General features: G+C 47.6%; 1 protein-coding gene across 1 annotated transcript; it reads right to left on the bottom strand.

The window, feature by feature from the left end:
* Positions 1–588: 588 nt before the first annotated feature.
* On the bottom strand, positions 589–18,321 carry PROX2 (prospero homeobox 2). The gene is made up of 5 exons (XM_046007885.1): positions 18,286–18,321; positions 7,795–9,159; positions 3,685–3,792; positions 2,233–2,427; positions 589–774 (listed from the first exon to the last, which is right to left on the bottom strand). The coding sequence occupies exons 1-5, from the start codon at positions 18,319–18,321 to the stop codon at positions 589–591; spliced, it is 1,890 nt and encodes a 629-aa protein (XP_045863841.1).
* Positions 18,322–25,330: the final 7,009 nt, after the last annotated feature.

The following is a 25,330-nucleotide window of genomic DNA, read 5'->3' as shown; positions in this document are numbered from 1 at the left end:
AGTTGCCTCACAGCTCTCCAACTTGGGTTCGGTTATCTTTCAGATGAAGATAATATCTCCTTTTCCGGCTGGAAAGCTTAAAGATAATGTCTTTGCATGTGTCTAGCCAACAGGCGGAGCTCAATAAATAGGTAACTAGAACCGGCAATGTGTGAAAACACACACACACGAGATAACTTCATCTGAAAGCCAAGGGGGAGAAAACTAACACCTGTGTAGTGAGTAACAGTTCACAGAGTCCTTGAGGTCAGAGTATCTTTTCGTCCTCACGACCTGGCTTTGCAGATGCAGAATGCTCCAAGTTCCCAAGGTCCCAACGCCAGGAAACAATGAAGTGGAGATTTCAGTTCCAGTTGCAAACTGGCTACCAGCATACCATTACGTTTAGTTGATATATTTTATGGTTAGGTTTAAGACTTGAGGAGTCTGAAAAAGGAAATAAATGATCAAAAACGGTCATAGTTATCTGTGTGGGGGGGTGGTTCTCCGTATGCTCTGCCTTTTTTTCCTTATGACTACAGCTATACTGACTGTCATTTAAGACAAACCTAGGAAACCTTGGCCAGTTGCTCCTCACTTTGTGGGATCTTAATTCCGAAACAGCTCCTGGGGATAGCTGGAAGATTTGAATATCTCCGGGATGTCACTGTCCAGTTTCGAAATAATTTTATAAATGGGTTTCTTCCAGGAAGGATCTGAGTCTTTCCCCGCGGAGACAGCCCTGAAGAACTCCTGTAACGTCAAGCTGGCAACTTCCAAGAAGCAATCTGGGACCTGCATTCCCAGGGAGACCCACAAGAAAGAAAAGACATGAGGCCAAGGAGACCCAGCGCCATGCAGACCTCGATGCTGCCTGCTCCTTGGGTAGTGGGCTGATAAGACCATCTCTGCTCTCCTGGCCCTCGATTTCTGCAGCCCTAAGAATCCCCACTCTCTCTCCTCAAATACAAACCTTAAAATGATGGCACCTGTGAGACAGCCCTAGAAGAAAGCCTATTAGGGACCCTCCCTTCGTAGGAGGAGCTGATTCTGCTAACGGTGGTGATTTTAGGAAGTGGGAAACTCTTGACTCCGATTGAAATTAAACTTGTGGTTCAAAGGTCTTGAATATGCTTTCCCTTAGTGCCTAATGAGGAAAGGCATCCTCCCACCCCCCGCAAGTTGACAGCTGCTGTACCTCATCCCACCATCTTTTGGGACTGGATCCAAAAGACTTGGGATCATTCCTGCTTCCAAAGCCAAGCACGAGGCTGAAGGGGGACTCAAGAATATGTTCCAGGACCTCACGCAGACTGGTGCCATAAATGATGGGGAGTCCCACAGTCCTCCAAATTCAGCCTGGCCCAGGGCTTGCCACCACTGCGTGCCAAATGGCCACCTCACTCAGATGCGGAAGCTCTGCCCCGTCCACACGCCCTTTGCCTACGAGCCTCAGAAAGGAGGCTTAGGTTTCCAAACAGACCCTGACAGAACATCTGGTAGCTGCCGATGGTTCTTCCCTTTCTCGGAGGGATCCGAATCAAGTGAGAAGGGCAGGGAGAGGGAAGTGTAGTCAGTGACCTCCAGAACGGGCGGCCAGCCCAGCCGAGCTGTCAGCTGCCCACGGGCCATGCGTGCCTACATTAGGGTTTCTCACCCATGACATCTAGGCCACCCGCTCACCCTCGACTGATTCTTTACCTCTAAGGTGCCACCAGTGTGCCTTCACAGAGATCCCCAGAGGACCGAGAAGCCTGACGACTGTTTATTTCAGTATTTCCAGAAAGAAAGGATCTGAGGTGACTTGCCAGGAAAGGCCCACAAACAAAACTGACCAAGTGAGAATAAAGAACCAAATGATGAAACGAACAGAAATTGTAAAGAAAACGGGGGCCACGTCTAGGCGCTATGCAGCCGGGCATTTAGTTGTGGGCCTCCTGGCACGAAGGGGAAAAAGGTCAACAAGCTGTGGCATTTTCATTGCCGAGTGTTAGATCTAAAACAGCACAACATCTGGTCAACTTCTGTTTTAGTTTCAGAATGAAGACACCTGTATATTCATCTTGTGAATAGCCACCCGGTGCCTCAGAGAAGATGTTGAGTCTTGTCTTTGTGGGTGATACAGACATTGGCCCCAGGGCGCCCCGGCTCTCAGCGACTTAAGGACAGACACAGAAGGGGATCTTTTCTACAACTCAATCAAAAAGGGAAGGCACTCATCGGACCTCATGGGACCCAAGTACATGGTCTTACCTCAAAATCGTTTCCCTTGTTGTAGTGCATATTGAGAGCTCGAAAAAGTTCTGAGTCACGGAGCACCACCAGCATCTTGGGATTTGTGACGCCATCTGTAGTCGCTTGCCGGGCAAATTTCTCCATCTGGATGTAATAAAACTCCCGAAAGTTGCTGAACCACTTGATCATCTGGGAGGTTATGCAGCGGTTGAACTGTACAAACAACAGGGTCCATCAGGTCTTTTGCCAAAAACATCACGTTTGCTGTGAGGTGCTCAGAGTCAGAACTGTCAACTTCCGGCCCAACATAGGGCTTAGGAAGGATGGCTTCAACCACCATTCAAAGGGGCTTTCTTTTTTTAGGGGGGGCGGGGCAGAGGGAGAGAGAGACTCTTAGGCAGACTCCATGCCTGGTGCGGAGCCCAGCCCCGGGCTCAGTCTCACAACCCTGAGTTCATGACCTGAGCTGAAATCAAGAATCCAATGCCTAACTGATTGAGCTACCCAGGCACCCCCAAAAGGGCTTTCTTTTTTTTTTTAATTTTTTATTTTTTATTAACATCTGATGTGTTATTAGCCCCAGGGTACGGGTCTGTGCAAAAGGCCTTTCTTTAAAAAAGAAACCACAGTGTTTTCCTAGCCTATTCACTTGTACACAGAAAATTTTCAATTAGCTATAATATAATGTCTTTTAGAAAATACTGTCTTTGATATACTGGATTTATGCCTTTTTTTTAACCCATGAAAAGCTTCCCATGGTATCTAGTGTAACTTTGGGAGAGTCTGGGGTCAAGGCCAGATGCTTCCGCTGCACCTGGGCAGATTACATGGCAGCCCCAGAGCCTTCTGCCAGGTCAAGTGTGAAAGGAAGGGATAAGGGTATAGAGCAGAGAGCCTGGTTCATTGCCGCCCTGGAGTTGCAGAATGAATTGAAATCAGAGTGTGGTGCAGGGGTCAGCTGAGCAACTGAATATGAGGGAAAGATCTGGAAAACACAAAGATGTACATACAATGTATTACCCACCCTAACCCAACACCCAGGGTAGAGGAGGCCCTCAGAAATTTGACGGGAACAGGCAAGGTCTGGTTCAAACCATCAGAGCTTGCTCTTCCTTATTGTCATGCTTGATCTCTGGGCACCTTCAGTTTTGAAATCCAGCACTTTGGATATAAACATGACAGTGCCTGACTCTATATATTCTTTCTTTCTCATGGTCTGCCCAGCAGAGACAAAATACGAGGCCAAAGATGCCGTTACCTTCCCTCCCCATGTGTTTCTGTGTATATCTACAGCTCAGAATCTTAAAATTCAGATACCCAACCTCAGCCCCAGCACTGGAAATTGTACTGATTCCAGCAGCAACACGAAGGGGACCTGATGGGCATATATGATGACTTGCCTCCCACTGGCCAAAACCCACTGCCTCTTGGGAGTTTTGCGAGGCTTTCAGAGGTGAGGAATGACTTTACCTGGACATCAGGGAAGTAAGCCTTCAAGAGGTTGGAGCTGGGGTAGCGTGTGAAGAAAAACATCAGTTTGGCCTTCTTCAAGTGACCAGGATTTAGGCCCTCCTGGATTTATCTCAGCGTCAAGGAAAATAACATCAGTTTATCCAATAATTGTATCACTTTATCCAAATAATGAATTGTCATGTTCCTTATGGTTTCTATTTTATTTTTTCTAGCTGAATGGTGTATTAGTTCCATTATTCTGTCTCTAGCAAGTCTGATCAGATAAGCTTTTTCTTAGGGTGCCTGGCTGGCTCAGTCAGTAGAACATGTGGCTCTTGATCTTGGGGTCTTGAGTTCAAGACCACGTTGGGCCTAGAGCTTACTGGGAAAAAAAAAAAACTTTTTCCAGATGCTTAATACCATATGTGTACAGTAAATTTTCAGAATTAAACAAAAAATTTTATGTGCAAAATTCTGTGGCCTATATGACATCAAATACAGCTTGTCATACTTTGTGCGTGTCTAGTTTCAGAATAGAATGGGAAGAGATGGCAGGTCTGTCCCAGATTTCAAAACCCCATGTAGAGGGGCACCTGGGTGGCTCAGCGGGTTAAAGCCTCTGCCTTCAGCTCGGGTCATGATCCCAGGGTCCTGGGATCGAGCCCCGCATCGGGCTCTCTGCTTAGCTGGGAGCCTGCTTCCTCCTCTCTCTCTCTCTCTGCCTGCCACTCTGCCTACTTGTGATCTCTATCTGTCAAATAAATAAATCTTAAAAAAAAACCCATGTAGAGATTTCTTTCCCCTTCTCTGCCTCGGTTTCCCCATCTGTAAAAGGAGGCGAGCCAACTAGATGGTCCCCGTTCTGCTCTCATAGCTCCCTTGGCAGCATTTCCAAACCAGCCTAAGTGCAAGATCCCAGTTTGCTTCAGCTCAGGAAGCTTGAACTCGGCTGCGCCTGTTCCCCATGTGCCTGGCAGAGCTCTCCCTCACCCCGCCCAGCTCAGCTCGGACACCCCTCCTCTGTGAAATATTTCCCTGCTGAATTAGGCCTTCCTTACCCTGGGCTACCAAGGCTCTTTGTACAAACCTCTGTTGTAGCAATGGTCTGACTGGAAATTTTACTGCATGTGTGTCTCCCCAGTTAGACTGTGAGCTCCTTGAGGGCAAGGACCTTATCCTTTCATCTTTGTATTCCACGTGGCTAGCCCGGTGCTAGGAACATAGTAGGTGCTCAATAAATGATTGTTGGCTGAAAGAATGAATGAGTGATTAGATGGTCAACCGGAACCCGTTATACTCCAACACATACCTCACTCCGGGAACAGATCTCTTCTCCTCTAACAAGAGCAGGGAGCTGTGGTGTGACGGCCTAACGCCAGCGTGAGAGGGAAATAAAGATTCTTACATAAGAACTCATAGCATTCCTGGGGACAGGCTTGGGGCTGGGTGAGAAGCATTACACAGAGTCACGCTGGAGTTCAGGTCAGAGAGCTGTACCTTTAGGACAATTAAGACTTCTCAGTAGGGATATATCAGTTTAGCCAAAGGAGACCAACGAATTACAGTCACAGCTGGCCATGGCTCCCAGGCAGCTGCCCAGAGGACCCCTGCCCGGCCTCGTTGGACCTACTTCTTATCCTTCCTAAAGGTTCACAAATGCTGTGGAAAGAAGGCTGGATTTAGGAGTCCAAAGACCCAGTTTCAGACACTGATTTTGCCACCTATTAGGGGCAAGCCCCTTACCTTCTCTGGGCCTCATTTCTAAAATGTAAGCGTAGTAGTTAAAGCATGTGCCCGGCAGTCAGATCCTGGGTGTGACTCCTGGCTCCGCAGGTGTCTGTCTTGGGACTTTCTGCAGAGTAGCTTGCTTCTCTGTCCCTGCCTCTCAGGTCCTGATCTCGAGCGGAGGTTTGAAGATGGTGGGGTCACACCAGCCCACAGCCCCCTCTCCCAAACGCTGGGCCAAATGGGCTTCAGATTTCAGAATCTGTTCCCGAGTAATGGCCACACACAGTGCATCTGCCATATGTCAGTGAGGGGACAGGGCGGGGCCGCCGCAGCAGTGCGAACCCCAATACAGATTTCCGCTGCAAAGTGGGATAGTCGATCAACAGCCTCCAATCAGTGCAGGTCAGGCTTTGCCGCCAAAAACGTCTCCATCAGCCTTAGGGAGAGGACATCACAGGGATTTTCAGGGCTCTCGAGTCTCAGAATTGCGGCTAAGGGGTGCTGGACCGGTCCCTGCGAACTGCCGCTTCCCTGCCGGCCACCGGAAAGGCGCGCCGCGCGTTGGTGCTGCCCCCTGCCGTCTAGTCACCGCGCCTGCTCCGCCTCTTGCACCCGGCGCCGAGCGAACGTGAACGTTCTTTTACGCTTCAAAGTAGCTCGCTCTTAGCGGCTGTCGCCGCCCAGAGGAACACATCGCTGATGCTGGAGTGTAGGCAACGGGAATGAGGGACCAGCTGGGGAACCAGGATGCCGCCTGGGGGTCCCAAACCATTTCATGCAGCCAGGACCGGTGGGTGGGCCCCAAACCTCCCAAAGCGGAGCCCAGTCTTCTTTTTACGGGGCAGGGCTAGGCGCACAGTAGGCGCCCGAGAAGTATCAGCATCTGCCCTGCCAAGAGAAGTACAGCAGAGAGCCTCTGGGGATGGGTCCCTCAGGTTGTTCCACCATGGCCCCAATTTTAACCAAGTGGCCTCTTACCAAAGTCCCAGACAGGTGGGCCCTGCCACACAGGGCAATTTCCTGACGATCTCTCTCTACACCTCCAAGAAGCTTTCCTGCTGCCTCAGAGGCAGTAGTGGCCGGCGAGGTGTTGCTGCGTTGGTTTTAAAGCTGCTCGCTGCCTGCCTGCCTGCGCGGGGCGAGGTGGTGCCCAAGCTTTAGGGGTGTTTCCAACACCTGCGACCAGAAGAGGGCGCTCGTGGTATTTAGAACACAAGAGTCCGCCGCGGTGTGGCCCTGAGTGGGTCCCCACCCCGTCCTGTCGCCCTTCATACAGCTTCCCAGGTTACTCACACCTGGGTATGCAGCTCCACAGACGCACTGACTTCTGGAGACTCAATTATAGGCCGCCCGTGAGAAGGAGCTGTGTGAGCTACGCTCGCTAAAAAAGCAATATCCTAACTAATGTTGTCAGGAGCTTTAGCGCTGCAAGGACGCCTGCTGGAAGACAATCTTCCCTCACGTGCGTTTGAGGCTGCAGACCTTCTCCTCTTAGAGCTTCACATAGGACATCAGCATGCTAAAGGCTCTGAGAAGTCCTGCAGTCAAACCACCCAGTAATAGAAATAACCAGTATTTAACAACCAGTAGCAATAATCGAGTATTTACCCAAGCTGCTTTTTCCCTAACTTAACAACCATTAATATCCTGAGGGAGGGTTACTCTGGGCAGCACTCTTTGAGAGAGTGGGGTCTGCCTGAGGATTGCAGTAAGACCCAGATCCCTACAGACCTGCCCGGGCCCCTCAGCCTTCCCCATGCACCACCACCATCCCCTCATGCCCAGCCCCCAAGCTTTAGTCCTCTCACTTGCCGCTTAGAAGCTGTTCCTTAAACTACAGGCTCCTTACCCCTCGCAGCTGCCTCTTGGGTCTAGTCCCTCAGGAAACTGTCCCCTATTCCATCTGCCTCAGAAGTTCCTGGTCCTCATGTCTTCCCCATGAATTATCTGGACAATGCAGGCTTTTCTGCCTGCGGAGCCAAGAGATTGGGAAGCTGGGCTTCAGATGAGGTCATTCCTTTGACCCTCTCTGCCTAGGCGTACAGGCTGCTGACAACCAAATTATGGTGTTTTTCCTTCCGTTGGGTATTTATCCTATTTTGGAAGCCCTTCTGAGTTTACAAACAAATGAAACTCTTTCAGACTCAAAGGAGAGAGTCAATAATGGTAGAATCCAGTATGTCACACAAGAAGATAGATGAACCTTCCCAGCATCCTTAAATGCCAGAAGACCGCGCCACCCTCTTGTCAGAACCTGGTAACTCTGAGCCACAGGGAAGGAGGGCCTGGAAGCAAGCATTAAGGAGGCCACCGGGAAAGCAAAGCTATTTAATGCCATGGAGTTATTTGTCCCCACCTCCCCTCACCTTCCAGGCTTCCTGTTTCTCTAGTAAAGGATATGTGGACTGAAGGAAAAGGCAGCACATCGGGGACAGCCGGCAGGCCGCCCTGTTCCAGCTTCACTGAGGGAAGAACGGGCAATCCTTCCAGACGGGGCGAAGCGAAGGGCAAGGCATACTGTGGCTGGCTCAGAACCGATGGCCGCAGTTTGACCGCTCCCCATGGTCGCAGGCCAGACTCTGAGGAGCGATGACTTTGGGGAGTTGAGTCGTGGGGAAGACTGCTGCTCCAGTGACCACTGGATCTGTGACCCAGCAGCTGGCTAAGCGTCTGATTTTCCTGGATGTGGGAAGGCGCAGTCAAAGGACAGTTTGCTGGGGGACCCTGATAGGGTGTGGGGATCATCCTCAGAGAGACAGGGTACCTGGGAGGCTCCAGAGACTTGGCCAGTGAGAAGTTTTGCAACAGGACCCCAGTCTGTGGCTGGGCCCTCCTGGGCAACGTGGCCAAAGGAAATAGGTCTGTACGGGCATCTCTCTCAGGAGGTGAGGGCTCACTTCTCCCTTCTGGCACAAGCCCCTGGAAGCTTCTGCCCAGCCGAGTCGGGTGGCCTGGTGGATCCAACAGTACTTTTTGTAATACTGAGTCCACAGCTTGGGACACTGCCCCGGTCAGTTCTTTCCTCAGAATCTCCAGCAAAGCCTGTGCTCCACAGGGAAGGAACTTGGGCTCCTCAGACTGATGTTCCACCTCATAGGCTCTGTGTTTTCCCTCCTCGGAGTGGTCCCCATGGGAACCCTGGTAGTGGTCACTGTCCAGAGCCCAGGGCCTACACCCATAACCCTTTCTCTGCTGGGCTCTCAGAGGGCCCTTGTCTGTCTCGGAGTCCCCTGGGTCCTGGGCTGTGTCCCTGGGCTCAGCAGCCCTCAGGATGTGCTTTTGCAAATGTCTTAGCTGTTGCTTCAGCTGCTGGAGCTGTTCTCTTACCCGAGGGCCCCCTTTCCGGCTGCCGTGGTCCCCGGCAGGGCCTGGCTTCTGGAGGCCTTGCTGCATGGGAAGGCTCTGCTTCCTCTTCCGCTCCCGGGCCTTCTCTGGGCAACAGGCGCCGTCCCTGGCTCGGGCCTTGCCCGGCGCCAGAGCCGGAGTGTGAGGAGAGAGGCACATACCTTGGACGATGGTCTCCACCCTGGCCCTCTTTGCTTGGATGTTCTCATCCCAAAACCAGTCAGGGTCAGCGAAGCTGGAGCTGGGGCCGGGGCTCCAGGCAAAGGGGGAGTCTCTGCCCATCTCTCGGGGGACTGGGCTTCTCTCACTTTCCATACAGGGCTCTGGCAGATGGGAGCAAGCCCAGGACAGAGGAGGAAGCAAGCCAGAGTTTGGATCCAGCTCCTGGCTAAACAGACCCTTGCTCAGAGCCGTGGCTCCCTGAGGGAGTCCCTTCTCCAAATGTCCTCAGCAGGAGGGGTACCCAGAGTGAACTTGGGGTGGGGGGAGGTCCCTCCTCTGCACTCAGAAGGATGAGAAGCAGCTGCCAAGGACTCAGACTCTGTGATGCCAGAGCTTACAAACCTGAGCCGACCCTGGAATGAGAGACGGGGAGAAAACAACAGCATAGGTGATTCTGAGCGGTGCTTTTCAAACCTGAAGGTGGAAACAAAGCACCTAGACAGGTTGTTACAGTGCGCATTCGGCTTCAGCAGGGCTCGGGTGGGGCAGATTCTGTATTTCTGTCCGGTTCCCGGGTGATGCTTTGCTGCCGGTTGGGATCTTACTATAAGAACATTCCTGGGGCGCCTGGGTGGCTCAGTCAGTTGAGCATCTGCCTTCAGCTCCTGTCATGGCCCCACGGTCCCAGGATTGAGCCCTGTGTCGGACTCCCTGCTCAGCTGGAAGCCTGCTTTCCCCTCTCCCTCTGTCTGCTGCTCCCCCTGCTTGTGCTCTCTCCCTCTTTCTGTCAAATAAATAAATCTTGAAAAAAGAAAAAAAAAAAAAGAACATTCCTAAGAGTGATCCTTCAGGGAGAAATTCTCTTGCTAGGGCATAACAATAGAATAATAATAATAATAATAATAATGTGTAATAGCAGCAGCTAACTGCACCACTGGCATTGTGCCAAGAACTTCACATCCATTACCGATTTAATTCTCATAACTTCCCGAACGTGTTGTCATTCTCACTTAAGAGATAAGGAAAAAAGCTCAGAGAAGTTAAGTAATCTCCCTAAGGTCATACCACAAGTAAGTGGCAGGGCTGGAGTCAAAATAAGATTTATCTGATTCAGGGGCACCTGGGTGGCTCAGTGGGTTAACGCCTCTGCCTTCAGCTCGGGTCATGATCCCAGCGTCCTGGGATCGAGCCCCACATCGGGCTCCATGCTCGGTGGGGAGCCTGCTTCCCCCTCTCTCTCTGTCTGCCTCTCTGCCTACTTGTCATCTCTGTCTGTCAAATAAATAAATTAAAAAAAAAAGATTTATCTGATTCAGAGTAACTTTCTCAGTGTCTACACCACAAACCGCGCCCCCCCCCCCAATCCGGCACTTGTTTGAAATAGCAAATTCAGGAATCCCCACCTGCCCTGCACCATCCGAATCCCTCTACTGGGACAGGGAAACTGCATTTGAAACCAGCAAACCCAAGTTTGAGAACCAGCTGTCCTGCTCCCAGAAGAATCAGATTCTGCCTTCATTGTTCACGGTTAACGACTGCTTATTAAGCCCCTCCTATGCGCCGGGCCTTTGTCAGAGCACTTAGAGAGACAGTGGTGAACGAGCAGAATCCTGCTCTCCTGAGGCTGGCTGGCCCTCAGGAGAAGAGGGAATGAACGCGTCTGTTTTCAGGTCGTGATACCTGCTAAGAAGGAAAAGTGCAATAAGGGCCTGGAAGTTGGGATGCGGGTGTGGGAAGAAGCAGGAAGCTATTTTAGGAAAGCCTGCCTAAAGCTATTTTTTCCCCCACAAAGTATCAAAATACACTGTCCTTGAATCAGGAGGCTTCAGATGGCAAGTTTAAGGCACTTCAAGTCCACGCCACGTCATTGCACCTGCTGCCAAACTTGAGTGTCAGTGTCATTCACCCATTTTACAGATGAGGAAACTGAGGCTCAGTGAGGCTGAGAGTGTCTCTCAGCTACTAAGATTCTAAATCCTTCGACACAACCACACTCTAGCTGCCACCCTGGAGATGGAAAGACCTGTATAAGGGGCTGACTTCGGGGCTCCTTAGCACAGTCGATTAATTGTCTGACACTCGGTTTCGGCTCAAGTCCCAATTTCAGGATCGTGAGATGGAGACCCGGGTTCGGCTCTCCCTCTCCCTCTGACCCTCCCCTCTGTTCTCTCTCTCTCTCTCAAATCAATAAATAAATCTCTAAAAAGAGAAAAAGAGACTGACTTCTCTGTCGGTCAAGCGGATGCTTCCTTTCCTGAGAGGTAAATGAATTTCTTTCCTCCAGAAATTTCCACTCTCCTTTGCTTCGCTTGCACAAATGCTGCAGGAAAGAGCCTACTTGTTTCCTTCCTACTCTCAGTCTGAAGCTTACTTGGAGTTCTTTACCCTGGGTAAAGTTGGCTTTTCAGGAGCCTCTGGGTTCTTGTATGGACATGGCCACAGCTCCACCTGGAGCTGCCGGGAGACCAGAGTCCCTGGACAAGCTCTCCGTGAGCCATGCTGCTCCGGGCACCAGGGCGGAGGGTGGGAGGTGGTGGCAGCTGCCCAGCCATCACGGGGAAATGCCGCTGAAAGCGAGGTTCTTGGGTCGGAATCATTAGAAGGCTTTTGCTTTGAGTAAGACATTTGTAAATTACTGAGATAAAATAGATCATTTGCCAAACTAACGTACATTTAAAAATGTATCGCTAAATTCTTTTCAACAGCTCGGATGGTTTACCACCTCTTGAAGAGAAACACGTTTGTTAACTTCCTGTGATCATTTGACAATGAATATGTATTATTTGTATAATATGAAAAAGCGATTTTTACATCAGCTCTTTCTTACCATCTGCTGGGCATATCTGGGTCGTCCATTAAGCACGCATTCCCTGCTTTCTAACTAATAATGATCACTGAACTGGCAGAATTGATATTTTAACCAAGAGACTCGCAGTAATACAAACTATATATATTTTCAGTTAAGTACCTTCCAAAAAGAAGAGGAGATTGGTTATGATTATTCTAACTGCTGAGTGAACATCTCCTCCTTAAATTCTACATTTTCAAGCCCAAACTCCACAGCTGCCCCTCGGTCTCACCTCGCACACTACCGATCTTGTTTAAGCTGGAAGCAGGTGAGTCTCCTTGACTCCTCCCTGACTTCTCATCCTCTACACTGATTTTGGTTACCACGCCTGATCATTTATGGCAAAAAAAAAAAAAAAAAAAAATTGCTCTGGACTACATTCCACCTTGCTTTTCCCATTACACTTTCTTGATTCAGAGTCTCAGCTTTTCACCTAGACAATTCCAATACCTCGTGACTGGTCGCCCATCCTCTAGCCTGCCCTTCCTGTGGTGCTTCTACATTCATTCATTCATTCATTCACTCAACAAACGTGGATCGAGTGTTGACAACCAAATCCTCTGCCCACGTGCAGCTAAAATTCATGCAAAGGGAGCCAGATGTCATGACATACTAAGTAAGGGAGGCCATTGTACTAGGGCCTTGTTGGCCACTGTGAAGACATCAGCCTTTCTTCTGACATAAATGAGGACCCGCTGGACGGCTATAAGTAATATGACCTGACTCAGTTTGAAAGGATCATTCTTTCCTGGATGAAGAATAGGCTGGGGGTGGGGAGCAAGGGTTGAAACAGCCTTAGGATGTTTTCCGCCTCTAGGCATCTAGGCAGTGACTTGGAGGGTAATGATGGAGAGGAGGTGTCTCGGGCCAGGTCAATAGTAATGCAAGCGGGAAGTTACATCAGATCCTGGGTATGTGTTGAATGGGGAGCCCATGAAATTTGCTAACAGATTGGAACTTGCTAACAAATTTGGAGCATGAAGAGAAATAAAGTATCACCAACAACGACTCCAAAGCATTTTGCCTGAGCGACTCGAAGGACCAAATTGCACGAGCTGTGTCGGGAGGACTCTAGAGAAGAGGGTATGGGAAGGAGTTTCAGGAGCTCTGTTTTGCACGTGCTGAGTTTGAGATAATTATGAGACACCTAAATGAAGATGTTGAGAAAGCAGGGGCACCTGGGTGGCTCAGTGGGTTAAAGCCTCTGCCTTCAGCTCAGGTCATGATTCCAGGGTCCTGGGATCGAGCCCTGCATCAGGCTCTCTGCTCGGCAGGGAGCCTGCTTCTCCCCCTGCCCTCTCTCTGCCTGCCTCTCTGCCTTCTTGTGATCTATATCTGTCAAATAAATAAATAAAATCTTAAAAAAAAAAAAAAAAGATGTTGAGAAAGCAGTTGGATAAGTAAGCCTGGGGACTCAATGAACAGATCTGGGTTAAAAATAAAAGGTTGATGGTTGTCAACAGGCAGGTGTATGAGCTCACCAAGGAATGGATGTACACAGAGGGGAGGAGGGCGCCAAGGTCGGAGTCCTGGGACACAGCAACATGAAGGGGCTGGGGTAGGAGGGGAACGAGTCGAGAGTGAGAAGGAGCAATCAGTGAGCTAGGAAGAAATCTAGGAGTGTGGGAGTTCCTGAGAGCCAAGCAAAGAAAGTGTTTCTCGGAGCAGGGAGAGGTCAAGTCACATACGGATTGTTAGTAACACAGAGGCATCTGAGAGCCTGATCAGAGACGTTTTGGTGGAGTGCAGGGAGAAAAAGTCCAGTCACAGTGGATTTAAGGCAAAAGGCAAGAGAAGGAATTGGTGACATTAACTCTGACAACTCTTTCAAGGAGCTCTGCAGAGAGGAGAGAAATGGGACCGTGGCTGGAAGGAGAAATGGGTTCAAGAGAGGGTATCTCGGGGCGCCTGGGTGGCTCAGTGGGTTAAGCCACTGTCTTTGGCTCAGGTCATGATCTCAGGGTCCTGGGATCAAGTCCCACATCGGGTTCTCTGCTCAGCAGGGAGCCTGCTTCCCTCTCTCTCTCTTTCTCTCTGCCTGCCTATCTGTCTACTTGTGATCTCTCTCTGTCAAATAAATAAAATTAAAAAATCTTTAAAAAAAAAAAAAAAAGAGAGGGTATCTCAAGATAGAAGAAATGCCAGCCTATGTGTAGGCTAATGGTGGTGCCGTAGAAAGAGAGTCTGTTAATGTAGGCCAGAGGGGGAGAATTTCTGGAGCCCGTCTTTGCGTAGGAAGATGGGGCGAGATGTGATGCCAGGGGAGAGATGGAGTTTAGAGAAGCAAAACCCTGGTTCACCCATGGTAGTGGGGGAAGGCGGTGTACGTGGACAGGAGCTGCCGGGGGGTGGCTGCGGTGGTGGGAGCCAGTGGAAATTCCCTTTTGATTATCCCTGTTCCATCAGCATCTTTGGCATCAACATTAATTTTCCAAAACACGGGCCTGCTTATGGCCCTCCATCGAATCTGTCTTTGCTAGTGGCCTGTTGAATCGAAGGTAGAGAGGTCTCAGTTCCTCCGGAGCCACTGTCCTTGAAACGTGCCCCGTTGCACCACTGCCACTGAGCTGTCCTGGGCTCTGTGCTCCCTGAGCATGCCGAGCTCCTTCACGAGTCCAGGTCTTGGCATTTATTGTCCCATCTGCCCGGAAGGCCCCCGCTCTCACTTTTCTACCTGATGAACACCTACTCCTTTTTCCAAAATCCAAATGAAGAGTCACCTCCTCTCTGAAGTACTCAATGTCTCTTCTCCTTTATTTTTTATTTTTTTAAAGATTTTATCTATTTCTTCGAGAAAGAGAGGGCACAGAGGGAGAGTGGGAGGGAGAAGCAGACTCCCCACTGAACAAGGAGCCTGATGCAATGTGGGGCTCCATTCCAAGACTCTGAGATCACGACCTGAGCCGGAGGCAGACGCCCAACTGACTGAGCCACTGAGGCGCTCTGTCTCTTCACCTTCAGACTGTGACCCCAGCTAGTGCCTGGCTTCCCATGGTCGCCGAGTCGATGTTTGCTGATGCAGCTGCATAAATTATTCCGTGTGTACTTCATGTAGACTGATTTTTTTGTCTCTTCACTAGACGTACATTATTTCAGATCTTTCTAGCATCTACAGGGAACAAAGCCAAGACAGAGACAGATAGACTGATAGGGCATAAAGCCACCAGCTTGGCCAAATCTCCTTTGTGGTTTATCTAAGGCTTTGTTCTTTGAGGTTCCATGTAGTCTTTGTGCCCCAGAAGGCAGAACTATTGGGGTAAGAGAGGAACTCGGTGTGCTCAATGAAGCAACAGCCAGCGGGAATGTCTTGAGGCCAGAAACTAGAAATCCAGCCAGACCCCGTTGTGGTTAGATGCCCAGAGATGATGACATGCATCTCTGTAGGACAACCATGGAAACTCTGCATCTGGGCAGCGGAGAAACAGGAAGCCTGCGTGCTGGGTCCACGTGCCACCCAGAGCCCTCTACCTGGGTGTGGCATGAAGCAGCAATGTTTTCTATTTAAAAACGAACGAGCAGCGCACTCACGTTCACTGACAGCAGAGTCATTTACCACAACCCTTTAAAAATAGCTTTACTGCGTTTCTTAGATGATGAAAGCAATTAAGGGTCGTTTTCCTCACCAAATATAGAAATGTACTGAGAGAAAAAGAAAGGTACCTATAAAGCTGCCTCCTAGGAAAAAAAAGTCACAGTTAACATTTTGGTGTTTGTCATCTTTTCCCATACTTTTTTTCCTCTGTGTACAGATAAACTTATATGATTTCTCCTAATCACATAAATTTTTTTAAATGGAATTATAAATACATAGTCCTATGGCTTCTCTTTTTTTGTCTTTTATGTCCATGAATATCAGTCTACAACACTGTGAAATCTGATGGCATTCCATTGTGAGTATATATCATAATTTATTTAATAAATTCCCTTTTGATCAGATTTTTTTCTTATGTTGTCGCTAGTCTAGCAATACAGACAATAGAGTATGAACCACAGGGTCGGACTGCTTCGATTTAAATCTCTAGAGCTGCTTACTAGACCGGTGGCCTCTCTGTACCTCAGCTTCCTCATCAGTAGCGTGGAAATACCCATTAATACCTACTGTTGCCATAGGGTTGTTGTAAGGATCCAGTTTTTGGACCAGTTCCTGGCATATAGTAAATTACAGATAAATGTTAACTATTGTTCTCATGAATAATATTGGAATGAACAGTCTTGTCTAGATCTCTGGGAACTTAGACTGCTTTTTGCTTGCAATCTACTTCTAGAAGTTGAAATTCAGGGTCAAAGACTAGGCATGTTGTAAGACTTTTACACTCATTGCTCAGCTGCCCTCCAGAAATGTACCAACTGATTGGTAGTGGAGATGAGGGACTACAGGAGAACTTTCCATTTTTACTCTATATATTTCTGTATTGATGGAATTTTTAAAATTAACATGTAATATATTATTTGCCCCTGGGGGTACAGGTCTGTGAATCATCAGGCTTACACATTTCATAGCACTCACCATAGCGCATACCCTCCCCAATGTCCATCACCCAGCCACCCTCTCCCTACCTCCCACCCCCCAGCAATCCTCAGTTTGTTTTGTGAGATTAATAATCTCTTATGGTTTGTCTCCCTCCCCGGTCCCATCTTGTTTCATCTTTCCCTTCCCTACCCCCTACAACTCCCTGCCCTGCCTCTCAAATTCCTCATGTCAGAGAGATCATATGGTAATTGTCTTTCTCTGATGGACTTATTTATAAGGATGTATTCATTGCATTGTTTGTGTGTACACTTCTAAATAGCCAATTTTCTTTCTTACCAACATCTCTATAAAACAACACATATCCCTGCAGCCCCTTATCCTCATTGACACTGGGTATTGCCAGTCCTTTAAATCTTTGCCAGTATGAGGGGTGAAAATATCATCTCACCCTTTATACCTCTGATTCTCAGCAAGCTGGCTCACTTTTCTCATATTTGGGAGTAAGTATTTTGGGGAAATATTTCTATATATACTACAAAACTTAGAAATTTTTTATACCACTTCAGTCAATGGTTCTTTGTCTAAGAAGTAAAATCAAGAAAATGATGTCAGACACACAGATTTATGTCAAAAATGATCATCCCGCAATTAAAGAGTAGATAGAGGTTGAATATAAATAAGGTATTATCTATGTGATGCTATATTATGTATACATTTTTTAAAAAATCATGTTTAGGAAGAGTTTATAGAACATTATTTTATAATAAGTAGAGAGCGAGAAAATCACTTATTAAAAATACAAAGGAGAAGAGATGAGAAAGAGATACATTAAAATATTGGCAATGTTGGGGGCGCCTGGGTGGCTCAGTGGGTTCAAGCCTCTGCCTTCGGCTCAGGTCATGATCCCAGGGTCCTGGGATGGAGTCCCGCATCAGGCTCTCTGCTCTGCCGGGAGCCTGCTTCCTCCTCTCTCTCTGTCTGTCTGCTTCTCTGCCTAATTGTGATCTCTGTCTGTCAAATAAATAAATAAAAATCTTTAAAAATATGTATATATTGGCAATGTTCACGAGTGATGGAACCATGGATAGTTCTTTTTCTCTATTTCTTCTTTTTACTTTTCTGTATTTTCCGTATTTTCAATGGGCACATTTTCACATTGTAATTTTTAAAAAGCAACCTTTGCCCTTGATACTAAAACAATTTGCATTTGTGGGGAAGTCTATGCATGTGTGGGGACAGGGGATATATGGAAAACCCCAGTTTGGCTATGAACCGAAACTCCTCTAAAAATTAAAGTCTACTAAAAAAACAAACAAACAAAGCTTGGATTTTCTCATTGACTCTTTCCTGGATATACATTCCTGGGCACCAGACGTAAAAAGCTCCACTAAAGAACAAATTTGGCTACAGACATGAGCACAGAACACAGGGCTCGTGAGATAAGTGCAAAGTTATGTAGGATTTTATAGCTAGAAAGTGTCAAATGAGAGTAAGGTGGAATTTCAAGTAAATAATAAGGCTAAGAAAGAAACCGGTGTCTGAAGTGTTAGAGACCACGGGCCCTGGCTGAAAAGACAGCCAGGGTCGGTGGAATTTTCAACTATGCAGATCACCTCCTAGCAGGGGAACCCTTCTCCCTGCAAGTCTATGCCCTTCCAAGAAATCTTCTTTGATATCTGCTCATGGGGGCAAAGGGAAAGGGCAGCTCACAGCCTGTGTCTCCCTTTCTGTGCTGTGCCCACATTTAGGGACCAGCAAACACCTGTGATACACTCCAGCAGGATTATCAGAGAGCCAATCAGTGAATCAAGGTGGGCTACGGGGCATCACGCAAAGCCCAAAAGATGCAATTCATTCTCATCGCTGCCTTTGATGCTCGATCCGGATTTATGCAAGATGATCGGATCCCAGTGGGACCAGTCTTGCGCCTACCCAATAACCACCCACGCACGATACGGCTGGTGGAATATGGAGGAAAATGCCTTAGCCTGAAACAGCCTCTCCCATGCCCATGGCGCAGGGTCTAAGGGTCCATCACAAGCAATTCATGTTAGTGATCGCTCACCGTGTACGAGTACCGCGTTCCCGAGCAGCCTCTCATCCGGGTACTCACCAGGCTTAACGAACTGCGTGGCACAGTTCAAGGTCATACAGCATGCTTACGTTTTACTAAGGTGTTTTCATATACAACCTCATCTCTGTTTCATTTCTGGGGGGTCCCGGCATCCTCCCCATGTGGCTATGGGTGAGGAAGGACCCCATCCATCTCTGGCCCAACCCTGGGCAGCTCTCCCTGCATTAGCTGACCGTGGAAATAGGTACAGGAGGTCAGTTTGACAGCCCAGTCCACGCAGCCCTGTCCACAGACAGAATAAATACAGAAACCCTCCTGGTCTGTGTCATTGGTGTCTGTGAGGGTGATCCCCTGGGTGCTGGACCTGGGCCAGACTCACTACTAGCTCCCACGTGATCTTACATAAGTTAACTTTGCCTCTCTCCTTTCTCAGTTTCTTCTTCTGTGAAAAGGAATTGGATTGATGACAGTGCTGTTTCTTAGAGTTGTGGGGGCGGCTCTCTCTAGTGCAGGACCAGAGGCACTCCTTAATTTGCAATTTCCTTTTCCTCTAGGGCAGGCTTGGGAGGCCCTACAGCCCTGGAACTTTATTTAGCCCTCGAGGGGACTTGGGGATCATCTGGTACAGTGCCTGGTTTCCAGACTTTTCGATTTCAACCGTTAATAAAATGAAAACAAACAAAAAATTGGACCAGCCTGAGAGGTCTTGACATTTTACTTGCAGGTGAAAATCCCCCAAAATAGGTATGCAAAAGGCTACAATCCACTATCAGTTTTATTTCATAAAAGAAAAGAATCTTAACTATTGTTTTTTTTTTTGTTTTTTTTTTTTTAAAGAAAAGAAAAGGAAAGAAAGGAGGAAGGGCGTGTATCCAAATTAGTTTAGATTTGTAAAAACCCCTACATGGTCTTTTCCGAAAACCAATGAAAACATCACAGACCAGTGTGAGGGAACCTTGGATCCTCATGCCCTTCCCTGGCTTCATGGATAAGGCCACCGAAGCCTGGTGAAGGGACATGCCCAAGGTCACAAAGGGGCTGCACTGTCTCCTCGCTATCTAGCACAAACCTGGTGGATGTGAGATCCTTTCCTTTGGCTGTGACTGGTGCCTTGGGCTGCGAGTCAGGAGGTCTGGGCTCGACTCCAGCCATTTGCCCTCAAGACACACTTTCTGCTGTTTCTGCTTTTCTGAAATAGGGATGACATCGTCCCCTCACTCAAGTCTGATGTGAGAACGTGATGAAAGAAGAGTTTAGAAAGTGCTCTGGAGAGGCAGCTACGACAGAGTGAGGTGATCAGAGCAAAAAGTGCCCCCCGTCTATGATTTGCTTGACAGTATTTCAGCCAATAAAAACAGATGAAGCAAATAGGGCACCAACCCGGATGACATGTAGGGGACGGGCCTTGCGATGCTAGCCTCTCCACCTTTCTGCATTCTTGAACATTTTTATAATAAACATTCCATCATTAAAAAAAAAAAAGTGCTCATTCAAGGTCAATGGAAGCGATGGTGTTACTCACAGAGAAGACGCCCTCAGGGAGATCCAAGTCCTGGGCTCTGCACAGGTGGGGTCTGCTATCCCAGAAGATGGAGCAGCCCACTCTTCACCAGCCTTGGGCACAAAGAAGCATGGTCAGGAAGTGATTTTGGCTTCCTCCCCAGGCAGGCCCCGTGCCTGTGGCTGAGTGAGGGAAGCCTCCGGCCCGCCCCTTCTCAGTGCAAGGCACCATCTGACAGACCCAGCCCTGCCGGCGGCAGAGGGGACAGAGGGGGCTGCCTCGCCCAGCCAACCGGTGTGGGGGGGCTTATGAATATGCAGATAGAGGCCAGAGCTGGTTGGCTGCCACCCCCCACCATCTCCCACCCCTGTCCCCAACACAGATGCCCAGAAAAGCCTGCTGAGAGAAGACCTTCCTGAAATGCCATCTCTTCTTGCCTAAGGACATCTGGAGTCCCTTCAAAATGTGAGGACTGAATTACCGGGCTCCTCCCGTGGTACTGGCCTCTGGGGGGAGCTCCTGACCTCTTCTTCCAAATATCCCGACAAGGCTGCTCCAAAGTGAGCCCTTTTCTCCTTGGGCCTCAAGGAGGATACCAAAACCAGTTCAGCGCCAGAATATGGCCAGAATATGGCATCTCAGCTGTGCAGGAAGGAGGGGCTGTGTGGCTTCCCCTTCTAGCAGAGGTCTAAACACTACTGGGGAGCTGTTCGCTGGAACCCAACCGCCAAGTCCACCTACTCCCCAAACATCACTTGAATTTTGCCATCTTCTCGTCCTTCAGTTTGGGAAGTGGAGTGTATGTTGTGATATACAGCAGTGAAAATCAATGCACCACAGCTCAGCTCAACACGGGTCAACCCTCAAAACAGGACACTGAGTGAAAGAAGTTAAATCAGAGAATGAAACTGGCACTGTGATTCCATTTACATTACATTTAAAAATGGGCCCAGCAACATCTAGATCTTCACGGAGTATATTCATCCATCCATCATCTTTGATTACAACTGAATGGAGAAATGGACAGAATGATGGAATCTAGGTATCATGAGTAATACAAAATGAATATAGGATATAGTCTCTATTTAAGGAGTCTGGAGACAGAAACGTAGGCTACTGCCCAGGCATTTACCATCTGGTCGATAACCTTCAAAAAATATATAAACAAGGATATGAGCGTATAGTTCAGACCACACGTATGAATATGGGGGACTTCAGGTTAAAAAATGCTGTGTGGGGGCGCCTGGGTGGCTCAGAGGGTTAAAGCCTCTGCCTTCGGCTCAGGTCATGATCCCAGAGTCCTGGGATGGAGCCCCGCATCGGGCTCTGTCCTTGGCGGGGAGCCTGCTTCCTCCTCTCTCTCTCTCTGCCTGCCTCTCTGCCTACTTGTGATCTCTCTCTGTCGAATAAATAAACAAAATCTTTTTTTAAAAAAAGCTGTGTGTATTATCTAAGGTGTGCTGCCCACTCTGTTGTGTTTTTCATTAACTGAGCCTTTTATCCTTTCTAGAAACAACATTTTTTCTTATATAATTTGGAAGTAAATACATCTTTTCCTCCATTTAAAAAATAGGTAAAACAAGTCCATAGTTTAGGACACACGTGTATAGAAGCTACAGTGAAAGGGAGGGACTGGTTACCGTATAGTTGGGCCTAGCAGAGGTTAACTCTAGGAGGACTAGTAAGGAGGACGACATAGAGCTCTTCCATTTTAAGCTGGATGGTGAGTATGAGTATTCTTTTTACTATTTTTTACTATTTTTACTATTTTTCTTTAAATCATACACATATATTTGTATACCCTTCTGAATATATATTTATGAATATATATATATATGAGATTTTATTTATTTACTTGAGAGAGAGGACAGAGGGAGAGGAGGCAGTAGACTCCCTGCTAAGCATGTAGCCCGCCATTGGCTCAGTCCCAGGACCCTGGGATCATAACCTGAGCCAAAGGCAGATGCTCAACCCCTTGAGCCATCCAGGCACCCATGAATATATATTTTATAACAAAAGATGTTTTTTTAAAAAATTCCCTTTTGACGGGGCACATAGGTGGCTCAGGTGGTTAAGATTCTGCCTTCACATCAAGGAAGTACAAATCAAAACCACAATGAGATACCACCTCACACCAGTCAGAATGGCTAAAATTAACAAGTCAGGAAATGACAGATGCTGGCGAGGATGCGGAGAAAGGGGAACCCTCCTACACTGTGGGTGGGAATGCAAGCTGGTGCAGCCACTCTGGAAAACAGCATGGAGGTTCCTCAAAAAGTTGAAAATAGAGCTACCCTATGACCCAGCAATCGCACTACTGGGTATTTACCCCAAAGATACAGATGTAGTGATCTGAAGGGGCACGTGCACCCAAATGTTTATAGCAGCGATGTCCACAATAGGCAAACTATGGAAAGAACCTAGATGTCCATCAACAGATGAATGGATAAAGAAGAGGTGGTATATATACACAATGGAATACTATGCAGCCATCAAGAGAAATGCAGTCTTGCCATTTGCAATGACGTAGGTGGAACTAGAGGGTATTATGCTGAGCGAAAGAAGTCAATCAGAGAAAGACAATTATCATATGATCTCCCTGATATGAGGAAGTTGAGAGGCAACGTGGGGGGTCTGGGGGATAGGAAAGGAATAAATGAAACAAAATGGGCTCAGGAGGGAGACAAACTATAAGAGACTCTTAATTACACAAAACTGAGGGTTGCCAGAGGTAGGGGGTAGGGGGAGTGTGGTGGGGTTATGGACATTGGGGAAGGTATGTGCTATGGTGAGTGCTGTGAAGTGCATAAACCTGGCAATTCACAGACCTGTACCCCTGGAGCTAGTAATACATTATATGTTAATAAAAAAATAAAAAATTAAAAAAAAAAAAAAAGAGTCTGCCTTCAGCTTGAGTCATGATTCTTTGGGAAGCCCCAATGTCCGGCTTCCTGCTTAGTGGGAAGTCTGCTTCTCCCTCTGCCCCTCCCTCTCTTCCTCCCACCTTGTGCACGGGCACTCACTTGTTTTTTCTCTGAAATAAATATACAGAATCTTTTTAAAAATAAAGTAAAATAAAATTCCCTTTTAAAAGTAAAAATAAAACATATGGTCTGGTAATCACACTACTGGGTGTTTAGCCAAAGACTACGAAAACACAAATTCAAAAGGATATATGCACGCCTATGTTTATTGCAGAATTATTTACAAGATCCAAATTATGGAAGCAGCCTAAGTGTCCCTGACAGATGAATGGATAAAGAAGACGTGGTATAGATAGACATAGATATAGACACACATATATGCTGGAATCTTACTCAGACATAAAAGAGAGTGAAACTTTGCCATTTGCAACAACTTGGATGGATAGAGAGAGTATAATGCTAAGTAAAATAAGTCAGTCAGAGAAGATAAATACTATATTATTTCACTCACACATGGAATTGGAGAAACAAAACAAACAAAGGAGGGAAAAGTGACAAATCAAAAAACGGACTCTTAGAGAGAACACGCTGATGGTCACCTGAGGGGAGGTGGGGGTTGGGTTAGACAGGTGAAGGGGATTAAGGAGTGCATTTATCTTGATGAGCACTGAGTTATATGTGGAATTGTTGAATCATTGTATTTTACCTGAAACTAATGTAACGCTGTATGTTAACTATATTGGCATTGGAAAATATTTTTAAAAATGTGAAATAAATTCCCTTTGAGCCATAAACACAAGTTTGCAAACTTATATATGTAAGCCCTGTCGCAATCGATGGTGCTGTGTCCTACGAGCCTCTAAATAAAGAAGAGGATGAGAGTTCATGGGGTTGCACCTTGGACTCCACGGAGGCTCATATGGGTCTCAAGGAAATCAATTTCAACCTTTATCCTCTGAAAGAGACTTCTCATGCTACTGTGCGAGTGTGTATATATCTAAAATCATAACATCTGAGATTAACTCAGGTGATCACCGAAATTCCAGGAGAAATGCTTTGTCGCGTCATCCAGGCCCGAGCATCTAAACTTTGGATAATCTCTAAAATTAATCACTTCAAGAGGAAAAAATGAAGCTGTCTAGAAATATTAACAGCAAACCCTTCAAGGGATTCCTGTTTTGGAAACTCTTCAGTTGCACAGAGCAGTCTTGTAAGCATGAAGTCTTTAGTCACTCCACTTGTATTTCTTGAGTACCTATGGAGTACCAGGCACTGTTCTGGGTAGGGGATTCAGGAAAATAGAGTCATGGTCTCTTTCCTTCTTCTGCTCTGCCCAGGAGAGAAGACAGGCAAAAAAGCACATTATAATGCAAAGGAGAGATACGTGCTGCGTAATGTTTTGGAAGCACAGAAAAGGTATCAGTTAACTCTGACAGAGGGCATTAGGAAGGGATTTAAAAGAGACTTACAGGGGCACCTGGGTGGCTCAGTGGGTTAAAGCCTCTGCCTTCCGCTCAGGTCATGATCCCAGTTTCCTGGGATCCAGCCCCTGCATCGGGCTCTCTGCTCCGCGGGGAGCCTGCTTCCCCGCGCCCCCCCCCCCCCCCACCGCCCTGGCCTGCCTCTGCCTACTTGTGATCTCCGTCTGTCAAATAAATAAATAAAATCTTAAAAAAAAAAAGAGAGAGAGAGACTTATGGGTTGACTAGCAGTACCTAGGCAAATGGGAGGTGAGCTCGGCCCACACAAAGATGGGAAGGAGTGAAATAGCACATGGGAGCGATTGCCAGTAGTGTGATAGGACTAAAACTCAGCACCTGTGAAAATCAGGGGGTGGATCACAACCTAGCCCACAGCCAGTTTATCAGGTGCCGTTGAAATCGAGGAGTTTGGACTTCATCCTACTGATAGGGAGAAGTAGTTGAAAGATGTCAAGCATGAGAGTGAGAGATTAGGTTTGTGTTTCAAAGGATCTTTGACACGGATGTGGAGGATTGCTTGGAGAAAGTGGTTGTAGAGGCCCAGGTCCCTTTAGGAAGCTTTGAAAATAGTCCAGGTGAAGGATGCTAAGGATGTGATCAGGGATAGCTGCTGGGCAAGAAAGTTTTCTCTATTTCTAGTTAGGGCTTCTGCCCTTCCCTCCAGAATTCCCGTGGAAGTACTTGCAGAGTTTGGATGAGTGAAAGCACCATAAAGGTGCCTGAGGATGAGGTAAGATGACTCACCTTAAGAAACCAACATGATGGGGGTGCCTGGGTGGCTCAGTGGGTTAAAGCCTCTGCCTTAATCTCAGGTCATGATCCCAGGGTACTGGGATCAAGCCCTGCAGCATCATCATCGGGCTCTCTGATCAGCAGGGAGCCTGCTTCCCCCTCTCTGTCCCTGCCTGCCTCTCTGCCTACTTGTGATCTCTGTCTATCAAATAAATAAATAAAATCTTAAAAAAAAAAAAAAAAAACATGAGCAGGCACCAGCGGCCCATTCATTTTTTTTTTTTTTAAAGACTTTATTTATTCATTTGAAGGGGGAAAGAGAGCACAAGCAGGAGAGCCAGAGGGAGAGGAAGAAGCAGACTCCCCACTGAGCTGGGAGCCCACGGTGGAGCTCAATC

Source organism: Meles meles, chromosome 6 (genome assembly GCF_922984935.1).
Source record: "Meles meles chromosome 6, mMelMel3.1 paternal haplotype, whole genome shotgun sequence".
NCBI classification, from domain to species: domain Eukaryota; kingdom Metazoa; phylum Chordata; class Mammalia; order Carnivora; family Mustelidae; genus Meles; species Meles meles.
This window is presented reverse-complemented; position numbering and strand designations above follow the sequence as displayed.

Excerpts from the sequence above, each read along its gene's own strand:
- PROX2 (XM_046007885.1), bottom strand. The coding sequence starts at position 18,321 with ATGAGAGGCTGCTCGGGAACGCGGTACTCGTACACG. Across the intron at positions 9,160-18,285 it reads GAACGCGGTACTCGTACACG|GGAGCCACGGCTCTGAGCAA; the intron begins GTGAGCGATCAC and ends GGACTCCCTCAG. Across the intron at positions 2,428-3,684 it reads CTTACTTCCCTGATGTCCAG|TTCAACCGCTGCATAACCTC; the intron begins GTAAAGTCATTC and ends TTGTTTGTACAG.